The sequence below is a fragment of the Kryptolebias marmoratus genome, linkage group LG1 (assembly GCF_001649575.2).
Source record: "Kryptolebias marmoratus isolate JLee-2015 linkage group LG1, ASM164957v2, whole genome shotgun sequence".
NCBI lineage: Eukaryota > Metazoa > Chordata > Actinopteri > Cyprinodontiformes > Rivulidae > Kryptolebias > Kryptolebias marmoratus.
The window spans coordinates 5997021-6012365 of record NC_051430.1 but is presented as its reverse complement, the minus strand read 5'-3'; the positions used below and the strand labels follow the sequence as shown (position 1 = coordinate 6012365).

Genomic DNA, 15345 nt, shown 5'->3' with positions numbered 1-15345 from the left:
AAAAAGGTCAATTAAATCTTTTTACACATATAAGAAAATACAGTATTTTTCTTAATATCTACTGAATATGAAGTCACCGATTAGGTCCAAACTCCGACAATTTAATTTTTAGTGAAGCGTGTTTTTTAACTAATTTGAGAGCTCGAAATAGGACCTTATTTTAAAAATTTGTATTTCAGAAAATATCTGTTCCAAAGGACAGAATGTTCAAAAACACAAAGAAGAGATATGTTTCTTCACAAAACGGTGTTTAAAAAATATTTAAAAAGTATATATAGTATTTTTTTCTATGCATTGAAAAGAGCCATTTTTGTCTTATTAACTTGCTGAATTTGAGGCGCATTTGGCCCCAAAACACAGCTGGATACCATGGCAACCACTTAATATTATGCCAAAATATTTTGGGAAAGATTTACACTAGCCAAGTACTATTCACACCCCCAGTTTTATTAAAATCCATGAGATGTCACTTTCCATGTTTTTCTCTGTCAGCTGCTCTGAAGACTGGTCTGGATTAACTGGTACTGGCTGTTGGCCTGCTCTATACCAGACCAACTACACAAAACTGTTTTCTATGGTAATTAATGAGTCACTGTTTTGTAAAACTGACTCAAGGATTTATTTCTTCATTTAGGTTTGGGAAAACGGCTCTGAATGACTAAATAAACAAAAAACAAAATCCCAACATCAACAATTAAGAATAGAAACTTTTATTGGAAAAAAAGTCACAGCAGCTTGGAGTTCTTCACTCACATTTTCAGACGGTTTGCTTTTTTTTTTCTTTACAAAATTAACACAATATCAGTTTAAAGAACAAGCTATTGTTACCTTCGCTCATCAAAGTAAAAAGGAAAATGTGTACTAAAGGATAAAGATAATAAAGAAAAGACAACATTGTAGAAGTGTCCATAAAACTAAAAACAGCATTAGTGCTGTCAATACAGGAAGACTTTAATACAGATGTTTGACATAAACAAAACATCTGAGAGAAGAAACACATGAAGGTTTTTTCTAACAAAGTGGCTTTTTTATGTCACAGTTTTAGACAACAGGCTCACACATCCACCAGTCTGGTAAAGAACCACTGAAGTAGATGCTGGTGCTGATTTCAGTAGTTTCCTGTGGAGCTGACGTCACTGAATTTTCACAGAACTGCAGTCTGATTGGGAACAGTAGTTTAGAAAAACTGCGATCTCAGTAAAAAGTCATGTGACATCATCATCATCATCATCACAACACACCTTATCACATACAACAGAAGACAAACAGCAACATGGAATACAAAGAGGACAGTGCAACAGTACACACTTTGTTGATATTTTTGAGTTGAGAAGCACTGAGGGAGAAACCTGCAGGAAGTCTGAAGGACCAAAGTTCTCCATCAGCTGAGTGAGAACCTCTAGAGCTGGAAGACTAGGAGCTCAAAAACCCTGAAATATGAAAAGGGTGAAGCTAAAACACTCTGAGGTTTTTGGTTCTATTAACTGCTACTGATTCTGGATCTAAAGGGATATTACAACCATTCTGAAGGGGGTTGGGTATAAAAGTTATGAACTGTTAATATCTTACCTGTTGTAGATCACTCTTTGAACAACATCAGTTCAGAGAAAGAGTTTAGTTGACAGGACTGAAGAGCTAATGGCTAGTTTGAATGGGGCCAAGGCCAAAGTGGATCACTGAGGTCTTTCCAACTAAAACACAGAGCTTTGCACTTGCTGCTTTAAGTTCAAATGTTCATTTTTCTAACACGTTTAGCTGTAATCAGTTATTTGATTCTTAAAAGAAAGCACATGAATGGTAGTGGGCGGGACTTCAAACCCTGCACCCCTAGTGCACAGACTCTGGTTCCAAAAAAATGCAACACGGCAGCTCGTGGCTGGGGCTGAGGTCTGGTATTATTATACAGTTGAAGGTAGGAATTCTGTGTGAGTAACTGTACTGTGACATTACTGGAAAGATTTCTAAAACAGCCTCTGCCTGAACTGCTTTGAAATCTTGGCGACTTGAGTCCTGGCCATATTCAGAGTAGCCATTATCTTATCAGTCTAGGCACAATTAGACCATTTCTCCAAAATGAGGTCATTTCAAGAGCTATCTACAACAGGTAATGTATTATTTGTCCATAACTGATGCAAAACACCAGTTCAAAATACCTATTTAACCAGGTAACTTGTAAGAAAGCCAGTGTCATCACTGTTTAAGAGATGTTTTTAAGAAAGCAAAACCAGTCAATATTAGCATTACTGTGCTCTTACAAGTCAAAAGAATCTGCTGAGTCCAACCAAGGCTGGACAGTGTGTCCATACCTGAAGCATTTGTTTCCAGTGAGTCTGATCAGAAGGCTGAATATATTTGCTGTTTGAGATGCCCAGCAGTTCATTTCTGTGCTCCAATGAAATGCACAGAAACTAAATGCTCCTTAATGTTTTAGACAAACAAGTGAGGATTGATGAAAACCCATCGTTTTGGTTAGCCACACACTGACATGTAACACCTCAGCTTCTTCCACTGGACGCTGATGGGAAGGCACCACTTGTTTCATGACAAGTTACATCACGTTTTAAAACTCTGAATGACGAAACAAACAGCTGTGAGAAACAAATCTGACATGATTGTAAATAAACCAGCTGCTGAAACAAAAATCAGCACATTTAGGAAGTTTACACTCTTATGTTGACATGAAAAGTTCAAAATGATACAGAACAGGCTGTGGGGGTAAAGAAATCTTGGTTCTAGCTAAGAATATGGAGCACTGGTTCGTCTGGATGTCCCTGAACCTGATCCAGGCCGATCAAAGAGGAGGAGTGTTGGGGGGGGGAGAAGCAATAAGCAGATCAGGAACAGAATAAATTAGGTTATTTTATAACTCACAAAGTTTGAGGATAAATTTAGTTAGAAAATTACATCCTCATGTTTTTACTTTGTAGTTGCTTCACTTTTTCCTACAATGCTTTAAAGAAAAGTCCCAGAACCTTGTTAGTGACTGCAACCCAACATCAACATTTGATGTGTGTGCTTCAAAGCAGGGCTTCTCAGTGTTTTAGTTGGTATCCTTGGTTTGATTGAACCACAAATGTTGCTTAAAAAAAAAAAAAAGAACGAAAAAAGCAAATCAAACAGGGCAAAATGACAAAACAAATTGATTGAACTCCTTTACGATTATTTTTTCCTCTTTTAGGATGTTTTGTAAGAATGTTGTTAATGTGCTCGTAGCAATTTTTATTTTATTTTATTTCTGTTGATCAATTCAAGACCCCAAACCTCTTGTTTTGTGAGCCACGGTGAGGTCCCGAGCCCAACTTTGGGAACCACTGCTTTAAAAAGATATTTGGAAGTGGTGTTCTGTAGATATGTATAAACAGTATCTTACCTGCTGTTGACAGCTCTTCAGTTGGGACAGGAGCAGTAAGCTAAGGCTAGTCTGAGCACAGCTAAGACCAAAGTCTGAGAATCTAAACCTTTGTACTGCCATCAATTTCATACTCATTTAACTTATTAAATGATGATATTCCTGCAGAATGTGACTCCAGGCTGCAGAGGAAGTGCTACAGCTGGCTGCTGCTGCTGCTTCTATTAGTGCCTGCATGTAAGTAAAGTATTCCATCTTATAATTGTATAATGAGAAAACAGCAGGAATGTAAAGGTCTGGAAAACAGGGTGTCATGAAACTGGAGACTGATGCCATTTTAAGACAAATGTAATCCTTATACTTTGGTCTCAGCTGTGTACTAACTAGCCATTAGCTCATCAGTCCGGTCAGACTTTAACTATTTCTCCAAACTGAGATCTTTTAAGGAGCTACAGTAAGATATTAACAGAACCCAACTTTAAAATACTCTCTGAGGAAGAAGGCTGGAGATGAGAAAACAGGATATTCCACTTCCTGTAGCTTTTCTTAATTTAAAATAGGAAAAACAAATATAAATGACTTTCCACAAGACTCTGAGCTTATAATGTTCACAACTGATTCCATCTGAGCTTTCCTGTAAAACTCCCGTTTGTGAATGTGTAGAAAACACTTCTGAGTTTGTGATTAAAAACGAGAAGATACACAAAAGACAGGACCAAAGTGACTTCTGTGAACATTTTGAGACAAAGACAAAACAGAACAGAAACTGATCACTTTCAGTTCCAGCATACTGAGTTTTAATTTTCTATAAGCCTGGATATTAAACTGCACATTCTGAAGTTATTGTGAACAAAACTCCATCAAACCTTGGACTCTAATCAAAGCCTCTCTATGTGATCAGAATACATGTGAATTTTAAATTGAAAAGGCAACTTGTGTGCACTTCCTGTTAGCACCTCTCCAGCTCACCCGCCATCTCTCTCTAGTCTGCAAAAGCACTAAAGCCAGGTTCACACTGTGCCATTTTCAGCTGTCTGGGACAAAACCTTTTTTTGTCAAAAATAAAATAAAAATCTTTGGTCGTGAGCTTGAATCAGCTGTCTGTGGTCGTTCCGAGCGACAGACTCACAGACAGACAATTCTGCTCTCTCACAACCAAACCCAACCTACGGCGAATATCAAGCAGTCAAAATGTTTCTGGGAAATTCCTGCAGTGTGACTGCTGCTCCGACCCGTGTACTCCCAAAGTCCTGAGCCAGCCACAGCTGTAAACTCTTTCATAAGCCTCCACCATCAGCATTTATCGTCCCAATGTTATTTAGAGCATAAACATCAGCACTTTAATGTTATCTTGGTGACATGCTTGATTCTCCTGTGACAAACAGTTGTACAGTCCAACAACTATTAACTCTGTCATTGTGCAGTGTGACACAATTACTATCAAGATTTTAGAATGTCAAGCTCTGCAAGTGATTATTGACAACTGAGAAATCGATCAGTGGGGTATGTCCAAGTCGTTTATGACGGCTGAAATTTGCTTAGTGCGGCATGAACCAGTTGTGTATGATGGTAGAAAATTGCTCCGCACAGAATTGTTCTGAAAGTTTTCTCATTTCCTGTTGGTGGAGACAGATGGGACATATCTGTCCGCCTGTGCTGAAGTTGAGATACAGTACGTTCCAAAGAAGGTCCAAATAAAACAGAATCAGGCTTTGCGCCTTGCTCATGATCTCTTTACCTGTTCAGCTCTTGGCTCCCAGCATTAGAGCCGTATGGCTGTTTAGTTGTTGTACAGCATGTTGATTTTTTTAGAAACAAACGTCATGAACCCAGTGTGGACAGACTCCTCCTAATAAAAGCGTTTGCGCTTGTTTTCCTTCCAGCGGCCGTAAACCACCAGGCCAACCACAACCAGCACAAAAAGGCCCAGGACGGAGAAGAGGAGGGTGAAGAAGATCTGGACTCCACTCATTCCTTCGTCCTCCACCTCCACTGTGAAATCAAAGAAGAACAGAGGAATCAGTCTGCTGCTGCTTAGTTTCAACCATTTCACATTGTGTTTATTATTATACAACATTTGGTAAAATATATAATAAAACAATGATGAAGACATATGGCACACAATAAATTGGTTTAATTAAAAATAGTCCTACACCAAGCCATCTTCCATATTTCGTTGAGATTTATATGAGGATCAAGATGGCGTGGACAGTTTAAAACTTTACTGAGTTTGATTTAGTGGTTTAGGCTCTAAAATTCAACCTCGCAAGTCAAGTTAAATTTATTTATATAGCACTTTTCAGTAACAAGGCGGATCAAGGCAAACCTAATATGCCCACCCACACTCAGTGATGAGCCAATACCATAATCAGCCAGGTATTGTACCCAGGACTGTAACCAGAGACAAGACCAGCACCCAGCTGATGTTACATGCTTGAAGCGTAGATCTCAGCTGCAGACACACAAACCTGAACAATGAGCTCCAACATGTCCTGAAGTTAGGCCATCTCTAGATCCGAGCTCCTCTTAAGGCTCCTGTTGACAAACTCCAAAGCCAGCTCGTCTTCTAACTTATGTGTCTGGCTGCTGGACATGCTGTGTAGGGTAGTCTGGTACCGGAGGCTGAATTTAACGGAGTTCCTTCAATGGAAGGAAAGCCTCCCTCCATGACCACAGTCTGTATGAAGGCTGGGAAAATGTACACCCTTTTCTTTACTGTGCAGCAGGCAGGAAGCCTCTCCAGCACAGTGTACAATAGTATTCCTGGTTTGAAGGTGATCGTCGGTCGTGGGGGCTCGCCCTCCGAGCACGTTGTGTGCGGTGAGCTCTGTCCAAGCCGGGTTTGGTGATAATTTCAGCTCATAGGTCTTCTATCATTACCTTAATACACTGTGGCATCTCTTCATTAGCATCCAGCTTCTTGGGGGACTCAGGCTCTGAGGTCTGATGGTGCAGCCCTCCTCAGCCAGCCCTGGCAGACCCGTTTTTCATCCAAAGTCTTGACATTTATTCCCATACGACTCTCAGGACATAAAGGTTCTGATAATTCTTCGAACATGTAGCCGTGGATAGACTTTAAGTGTTAATTAAAATATATTACAATTACATTCCTGCACAGCTCCCGTAAAACATGCTACTTGATGTGCGCCCACTAGAAGCTCCCCAGTCATCTTCTGACCTTATGAAACGATTCTGACTACCTTTATATGATCAGGAACATTTAACAGATGATAATATTTATCAGACTGTTAGATTAGATAAGGTAGGTTTGACCCAGGAGTATGTGAAGCAGATGCAGGACTGAAATAAAAGTGTGTATTCACCTGCAAACTGTCTCATGTTGTCAACTCTGGGGATGGTGAGCACCTCCTCCTCCTCCTCCTCCTCTGGAGTCTGCTCTACAGTCAGCTGGTACACTTTTATGGAGACGATGTCATGATTATCTAAACCAACAACGCAGTGATTAATATATCAATCACTTGCATTCAGCTCCTGGGACAAGATGCATTTCAGCTTTCCAAATAAATAATCATTTTGTTCAACACTGAACAGATAAAGCAGGAGATTCATACCTGACAGGTCTCCAGTAGCAGAGGAAGCACCAAAGTAGTAACCTGTTGGTAGCCTCAGTCCTGTGATGTCAGCACATTCTCTCCATTCCTGTTTCCCGTCTACATCCACCATCAGCTGGTGGAGAAGGGGGTTACAGTTAGCATGCCTCTATGACAAACATCTGTCATGGGAAATTATTTTATTATTCCATTAAATTTATTTCACATAAGCAACAGAGCCACTCAAAAGAAAGATTAAAGTCAAGACATTTCCAAAATTACGTGAAAATGTTGAGGGGAAAAAGAAATACTGTATCAAACTAAAGCCAGTGTGTCACTGAGCTGTGACTGAGAGGAGTTATTCTGAGTCAAGCAGTGAGCTGTGCAGCCATGTTTTGTGTGGTCAGTTTGTTAAAGTCACAGCTTTTCATGTAAAACTGAATTTTTTTTTTTGCACATTATTTTGTAAATGGCTTGCACTTGTATAGTGCTTTATCTAGTCCAAGGACCCCGAAGCGCTTTACACTACAGTCATTCACCCATTCATACACACATTCACACATTGATGGAGATAAGCTACATTGTAGCCACAGCTGCCCTGGGGCGGGCTGACAGAGGTGAGGCTGCCATCACACCGGCGCCACCGAGCCCTCTGACCCCTACCTGTAGGCAAGGCAGGTGAAGTGTCTTACCCAAGGACACAACGGCTGAGACTGACAGAGCGGGGGCTCGAACCAGCAACCCTCCGGTTACAGGACAAACCCTTACCTCCTGAGCCACTGCTGCCTCATCTCCACTCGCATTTCAAATTGTTTTGAGACTTTAAATCCCTCCCTAGACTCATAAGCTGCTACAATCTTCTTTTAGCCTCAGCATGGTGTTCCGTCTCACTTCAGCAGACAGCAGCACACCAAACTTCATGTCTGAGGTTGAAAGCCTCCTTTAAAATACTGAGTAATGATGTTCTAATGACGTGCACCTGATGTGATACAACCTTGTGTAATTTAGTCTTTTTAAGTTGAATTACGTATTCTTCACCAAAAACTACTTTTTGTTTTTTTCAAAGAACATTTTATAGAAAGTTTTCTGAAGTGTTTTCGTCAGTTTGAATTGTTTAAATAAATGGCTTGAATCTTTCTATATTGCATTGAGATTTAATTTACTTATGTTCAATATGTTAAAAACACAAGGTTGTAACTTTAATCCCATTCACACATTTATGCTTTAATATCAAAATTTAAACAACCAAAATACGCCGTTCTTATTTGTCTTTTGAGCAGCACTAATAAACTGTCGTAGGTTAGGGCTTCAAATACAAGCATTTCCCCCCACTTAACTTTAATAATCTGAAGCATTTTGTAAAATTATTGTTTTCAATAAATCTAAAAATCCAATTTAATTCTAGGTTATGAATGCCGTGTCATACCGTCAGCCTGTTTCTGAAGTATCTGAGCAGCAGAAATGTGTCATGTATTGAGTTGCGTGCCATAGCTGTGCAGCCTCCAAGCTCAGTGGATCTCCCATCGCGATCGTGGTCATATGACAGGGTCCCGTTTCCCAGCATCACTGATATGTACGGGAACGTTCTCTGCAAGAAAGACCGGGCTCGGGTCAAACATATACTGAAAAACAACAGCAGGAAAGAGCTACGGCCACTTCAGAAATGCTTCCTCTCCTACCATAAAGAAAACAGTCACCAGAGTGGGGTCATTATCTGCGTTTGAACACAGCTTTGTTGCATTTAAAGCTCCCTCTAATTTGTTCTGAACGTTCTGCTTAATGTTTCACAATTTATCCTTTTTTAAACACCCAATAGGAGGAAGAAATAACTATTCTGATGGATTAACAGTGCTTCTTTGTGATGTCAATACTGGAAAAAATGATTTCTTCAACTTTAGGTTATAAATACCTGAAGGCTGTATTATGAAGCAAGTTTAACAAAACTTTCTTCCCTAACCCCCCCCCCCAGAGATAAAGGGTTCTAAGATGGGTTCTGATTCTACTTTAACTCAGATCTTCTGCTTCAGTCTCTTGAGAGTTGCAAATTCACATAAAAATGGGGAAATCCTTCCTTTTGATGCTTTTTCCACTAAAAATACACCAAACAAAGTAAGAGAAATATTTTTTCTGGAAAAAAACAAAAAACACCTAAAAGGCCTAGCATTCCTTGAAGGAATGCAAATCATCTGCCACCTTTGAAATCTAAATTTTAAAACTAAAATCATCTTGTGTTATAACTATTTTGATCAAGCTGAGAAAATAATGTTATGTGCATCTGTTAGCGCTCAGAAAATGTGCTGAGGATCACTCAGCTATTACTAAATCATAATCTGTATTCTAAACTGAGCTATAAGCATCTTTGTGTTGATTGAAGTTGATTAGTTGGAATTGGTTTGACTCAAAAAGTTATTCAGTTGTGGATGCACATCCAATGATTACTTTTCATCAAAATCCATCCACTGCTTCAGGAGATATTTTGCTAACAGAATGTTGATAGCAATGCTGACAGCAATGTCATTATTGGGTTTGAGCAATGAAAGTCGACACGTTTGACTGAAACCTCCAAATAACCTCAAAGACTCAGTGTTATTTCTGTATCTGCAAGTTGTTATCAGGGATCATCTGAAACCTTCAAATTAAAAAGGTCTTGATTTCAGTTCTTCATTTAGGAATTATACCACTCCAGCAGGTTATATCAGCAGGAAGGTAAAAACCTAGACTAAATCATGGCTTTTACTGAATGTCAATAAATATCTCAAAAAGTTTGTTATGGTGTTAAAATACCTAAACTTTCTAGAATACATAATAATATGTAAAAACACCCAGCTCGCCCTCTTTGTTCCACATGGGCGGTTCCACTTTCACATCAAGCTCAGGTCCTCCATCAGAGGCCTGGGAGCTTGAGGGTTCTGCTCAGCTGTTCCTAGGACTGCACTCTTCTGGACAGAGATCTCTGAGGTTGTTCCTGGGATCTGTTGGAGCCACTCTTCCAGTTTGGAGGATCACAGCACCGAGTGCTTTGATGACCACTGGTACCACTGAGACCTCGACTCTCCACAACTTCTATATTTCCTCTGTCAGCCTTTGGTATTTCTCAAGCTTTTCATGCTCCTTCCTGATGTTACAGTCTCTTGGGACTGCTACATCTATCACTACTGCTTTTTCTGTAGCTTATCTGTAGCTCCAGCACCAGTTTTTTGGTGCTCTTTGTTCAGTTCTTTGGTGCTGGAGCTGGGGGTTACCGAGGTGAGAACAGAAAGAGCTGGTGTTTAGTGAGTTCTGGCTCCAAGTTAAAACTGGACCCGTTTGGTTTGTAAACCCTCAAAGGTCAGTGCTCAGATTCACCCCTTCACTATCTGCTCTGGAGGCATCAAATCTGTTCCAGATTGACAAAAACAGACACTTGAGTCTGATTTAGGGCTTAGTTATTAGATGTTGGTTTTTAGGTGGTGCCCCATAATTGATGTTCAATAATAATTTTATGAATAATTAATAACAGTCTTTAAACATGTATTAATAGTTGCTAATAACTAAAATACTTCCTACAACTCACTAAACTAATTGGTGAGCTCTTATTAGTATCTCCAACCCTTCAGTTTACCCACTCAGTTTCTGGATAAACTCACTGTTCCCCGGCTGTGGATGCACTCAGTTTGGTGAACGTCCTTTCTAGAAGAACCCCAGACTGGTTTGATCTGTCACACCTGACAATGTTGTTTATTTAAAACAGAAAATAGTATAGGACTTTATTTGCCCCCTCAATGGGGGGAATTTCGTACAGCAGAAGAGAGAAAGGTTACTCACGTCATGGTTCTTTTCAGAATTAGGGTAAGTATCCACAAACACACCCAGTCCAGTGAACTGGTTCATGTTGCCAAACACGGGACCTGCCAGCGATGGAGCAGCACAAACAGAGCAGTGAACAAACAGCAGACAGAAAAAAAAGAGAGAGATAAATTGTCAATTCCCACAAATTCAAAATGCCCAAAATGTACAGATTTAAATTTTTCTGTAAACTATTAAACTAAATACTTTTGGTTTAGTTTTGAATGTTTGAAAGAAGAAAATGCCTCACTTTTGCTTGTTTTTTTACAAGATCCAAGTTGATATGTAAAAACTATAACAGCTTTTCCCCCGTTGAAAGATGGCTCATACTGACACACACAACTAATATTTATTTAAATGTCACTCCTATATTAAGAGAAAAAAATGATGCATCTGTATTTGATAAACAGGCTTAGATGACCAGTACAAAGATGAATCTTCATTTAACCTTTAATTTACTTTTGAACCCACAGCTGAGCATGCTTTAAGTTTAACTGAAATATAAAAACAACAAATGAATTCAAAGAGTTTTCTCATCAATCCAGCTTTTTGAAAAATCTCTAAACACAGTTTTAAATATGATTCAGTCAGTAAAAACAAATCTTATTGTCAGTAGCAGCAAGTTTATCTAATCAGAACAACCAATAAGTATTAGCAAATAACAGGGAACAAACCTCAGTGTTTCCTCTGAGTTTAGAGCTTTTCTTTCTTTCTTTTTTTAAAGGGGAGCGGAGGCCGGCATGCCACTGCAAACACTTAACGGAATCATGATGTTCATGTGTGCCTGTCTAATCTAAACTGTCATTTTATTTACACATTTATGTACAAACACATGTATTGGGGGGAATGGTACACCCAAGTCATGATTTGGTATGTATATCAGTATGAGGGTCAGGGTTCCGTGCAAACAAGAAACAGAAACAAATGCCAAATGCTACTAATCCTAGACAGGAGGCGCTTCAGCTGAAAATATCTTCTTGCAGCTCATCAGTGTCCTTGTACTCACTTTTAAACAATAAAGAATAATGTCCTCCTCCTGATCAGGCTCAGATAACTCCTGCTGGTGAGTGGATGAGTTTTTCCTGCCTGTGCCTCTTCTCCAAACCAAAGAAGGAACTAGGAGCATCCATCCCAGTGATGTTTTAAACCCAGGACTGGACCAGTGTCTCGCAGGTTGGCTAGAAACATTTATTCTAGTCTTGAGGATTTCAATTTAGTTTTGATTTCCTGTGGACTCACTCAAACATTCAAGCCCCACAACATCAGTTTCCAGGACTAAGAAGACAGGTCTCTACAATCAGACACCCAACACTTCCTGTCACTGTCATCAGACTGTTAGCTTTCACTCCTTCCACCCACCTAACCACCACAGACCACACTGGCCTCACTCAACACAACTGCCTGTTTTCCACCCGTGTGTGTGTGTGTGTGTGTGTGTGTATGAATAACTAAGAAGAAATTTGATATTGATACAATGAGTCATACTAAACTTTTTTATTTAATTAAGTCACATTTTTTTCAGTACCTATGAGACAAAAGCTGATTTTCAACAAACCTTAATAACTCTGGTTCCCCTGACAGCTTCTTCATCTTCACCTGTTTAAACCCTGTGATTTCATCTCATCCTTCTGCTGCTCCTGAGCTTAAAAAGGATGCAACCATAAAGAACACAAAACCGAATTACTAAAACGATAAACCCTAACCTAACCCTCCCTTTGGAGGTTTTTTGAGCATGTCCCACTGGGAAGAGACCTCGGGGCAGAGCCAGAACTCCCTGGAGGGATCATATATCCTCTCTGTCCTGGGAACATCTTGAGCTCCACCAGGAGGAGTTGGAGAGGGAGGTCTGGGTTTGTCTCCTGGACATGTTGCCTCCCTGACCCGACCACAGACAAGTGAAATCATCTTCTTTCACTGGTCAATATTTTTGCATCTTGGCAAAACAAACTTTTATCATAAATGATCCGTGTTCTTACAAAATCATTTTAGAACAACTGAACCAGACTAAAAGGATAAATCTCTTTAAAATCAGGGTTTTTGAAGTAGCAGTGTCAGTCTACTACTGCAGAGACATGTGACACCAGCCTGTCCATGACCTCTCCACAACAACAGGTCACTTAACACAATCAATTTTTAAGTGATAAAACTGGTGAACTGCTAAAATGTTTCAAAATGAATGTTTAACCATCTCTTAAAAAGGACAAATCGGTAGAAATGTTAGTTATGCCTGATTGATTTCCACTTAACTTTGGGACAAAAGACATCTTCTTCATCTCCTCAGTTGTCACACATTGTTCTAAAACTCAGCAACAACTTCTTGAATACAAACACGTTTAAACGCAGCGTCCTCAAGATTTAAATGACAGCAAGACCAGTGGGGTTGAGGAGTAAACATCAGCACAAGAGCTGTATGTCACAACATCAACTACAAGTCCCAGCAGCTCTGGCATCATGTTAACGCAAAAAAAAAAAAAAAAACGCAGAGCAGACAGAAAAACTGATCCCTGCAATTGAAACTTTGAGCTTGGTTTGCTGTTACACCTCGGATACGGGACGTAAACATGTGATCAGATCATGAGACCAACTCTTCTTTAATCATGCTCACATTAAGACCTCTTACTCAACGTCTGAGTTTTGGTGAGTGCTACTTTCTGCAGTAAATTAAACCTGTTTATTAATAGTACTGCTGCAAACTTACCATTCTGCATGCGTTCTTTAGTGAGCCATACAGCAAGGCCATCACCATTAAAGTTCTTCTTTCCCTGGCCGTGGACTTTAAAGTGAACTTTGAGCTCCCAGTCGCGCAGAACAAAAGGCTGAAAGAAAGACACAGACAAGCAGAAGACTGGTTTGCATTCATCATTAAAAGAGGAAGAAACTGTGTTTTTTATGAACACTTTAAATACTAGGAGTAATGACGGTGTTCCCTCTAGGGGACTCACTGACATGTTATTGATCTTTAAAGTGTCCTGCTGCACAACATATTGTTAAGGATCATATTAATATTATATAATTATCCAATCCAGAACCTCAGACCTTAAGAGCTCAGCAAACCTCAATGAACTGAAGCAACGTTAGAAAGAACAGTGGGACAAAATTCCTTTATAATCATGTGAAAGACTGATCAAGTCCTACAGGGCCGGAACAAGTCTTTATCTCCCCCGCCTTACAGACAGCTTTATTATTTTGGCTTCATTGTTGTATAATAACAGCATATGTTGTGTGTTTTTGTTCACCTGAGGTTAGATTTGAATCATTTTAGAACCTGGTAAAAACCAGATATTTAAACCCTAGAACCGAACGATGGCAGATTTTCTTTCTTCAACGACTGTAATTCATCTTTCACATGACAGTTAAGGTTCTTTGTTCTTGAATAGTTGTGTAACGATGAGGCAGGATGTGGGAGATGAAGGTGTGGCTGGATGGGTACAGCACAGCTGCCTTCTGCAAACTGTTGAAGCCACTTACAATCCGACTCCACACAGCCCCCTGCCTGCTCTGCTGATCCGGGGTCAGCCTCACATAATCAGGCATCACCATGGCCGTTCCCATCAGATCCCACTGGGAGGAACTAGAGAAACCCAACCCTGCAAGACAGTAGAAATACTAAATAATTAAGGGTTTAGTCCGTAACTATTACTGAAACAATCAGATAATCCTGTCACAGTGGACACTCTACAACAGAACTGGATGTTTAGTGCACAAATTAATAAATGAAGTAAATAAATTCACTTTATTGCAAAGTGAACATCTGCTACATTCAAAATAAAGACAAGAAAGCTGATGACTGGATATGAATGACTCATCACAAAAACAACTAATAATTATTCAAAACTGGCCTCTAGCCTCTATATAGTGTTTTCTGGACTATAATGTGCCCTTAAAAGCCTTAAATTTTCTCAAAAAACCCTGTGCCTTATAATACGGAGCGCCTTAAATATGTAAGAAGTCGTAATGTTTTAGTACGACTTTGGTAAACTACAAAGCTGCACCGCTTGCAGAATTACAGCCACCGTGTTCAGGAGCATCGTGGACGAAAACATACTGCGCTTGACCATAATATTACTGTGTGTGTGTGTGTGTGTGTGTGTGTGTGTGTATAAGGACCCCAACATGGCACCTGTCAAGAGACACGCTTACGACGCAAACTTTATGCTTGATAAACGCCCAACTGTTAAACTCAGAGACTGAAGAAGAAGACTTTCAGGGATTGATGGATGAGGAATGAAAATATATGAAAGCATGTGTTGTATTTTACACATTATAACTGAACAATTTTGAGAGTTATTGTGAATACACTAATGTTTGATTTAGCGATATAAGACTTTTTTTTTTAACGTGTTACAGCTGAACAAGGATGAGAGTTATTGTGAATTACGCTCATTAACGTTTAAACAATGTTTAGAGTCATTGTTCACCCATTTATTAAAGTTTGACTGACTTATCTGACGGTTTTGTTTCATTTAACACGCCTTATAGTCCGGTGCGCTTTATACAGGTGCTGGTCATAAAATTAGAATATCATGAAAAAGTAGATTGATTTCAGTAATTCCATTTAAAAAGTGAAACTTGTATATTATATTCATACATTACATACAAACTCATATTTCAAATGTTTAT

At 39.4% G+C, this 15345-nt stretch overlaps 1 protein-coding gene across 1 annotated transcript in view; it reads right to left on the bottom strand.

Annotated features, from left to right (window-relative positions):
- Nucleotides 1-694: 694 nt before the first annotated feature.
- LOC108250971 (VIP36-like protein) overlaps nt 695-15345 on the bottom strand; it is a 17509-nt gene continuing 2858 nt past the window's right edge. Inside the window, exons 2-8 of the mRNA XM_017441094.3 lie at nt 14194-14312; nt 13424-13541; nt 10705-10787; nt 8327-8488; nt 6922-7036; nt 6673-6792; nt 695-5341 (exon numbers count right to left, since the gene is read on the bottom strand). Coding sequence (XP_017296583.1) covers nt 5199-5341; nt 6673-6792; nt 6922-7036; nt 8327-8488; nt 10705-10787; nt 13424-13541; nt 14194-14312 — 860 coding nt within the window. The 3' untranslated portion in view covers nt 695-5198. The remainder of the gene's footprint in view (nt 5342-6672; nt 6793-6921; nt 7037-8326; nt 8489-10704; nt 10788-13423; nt 13542-14193; nt 14313-15345) is intronic.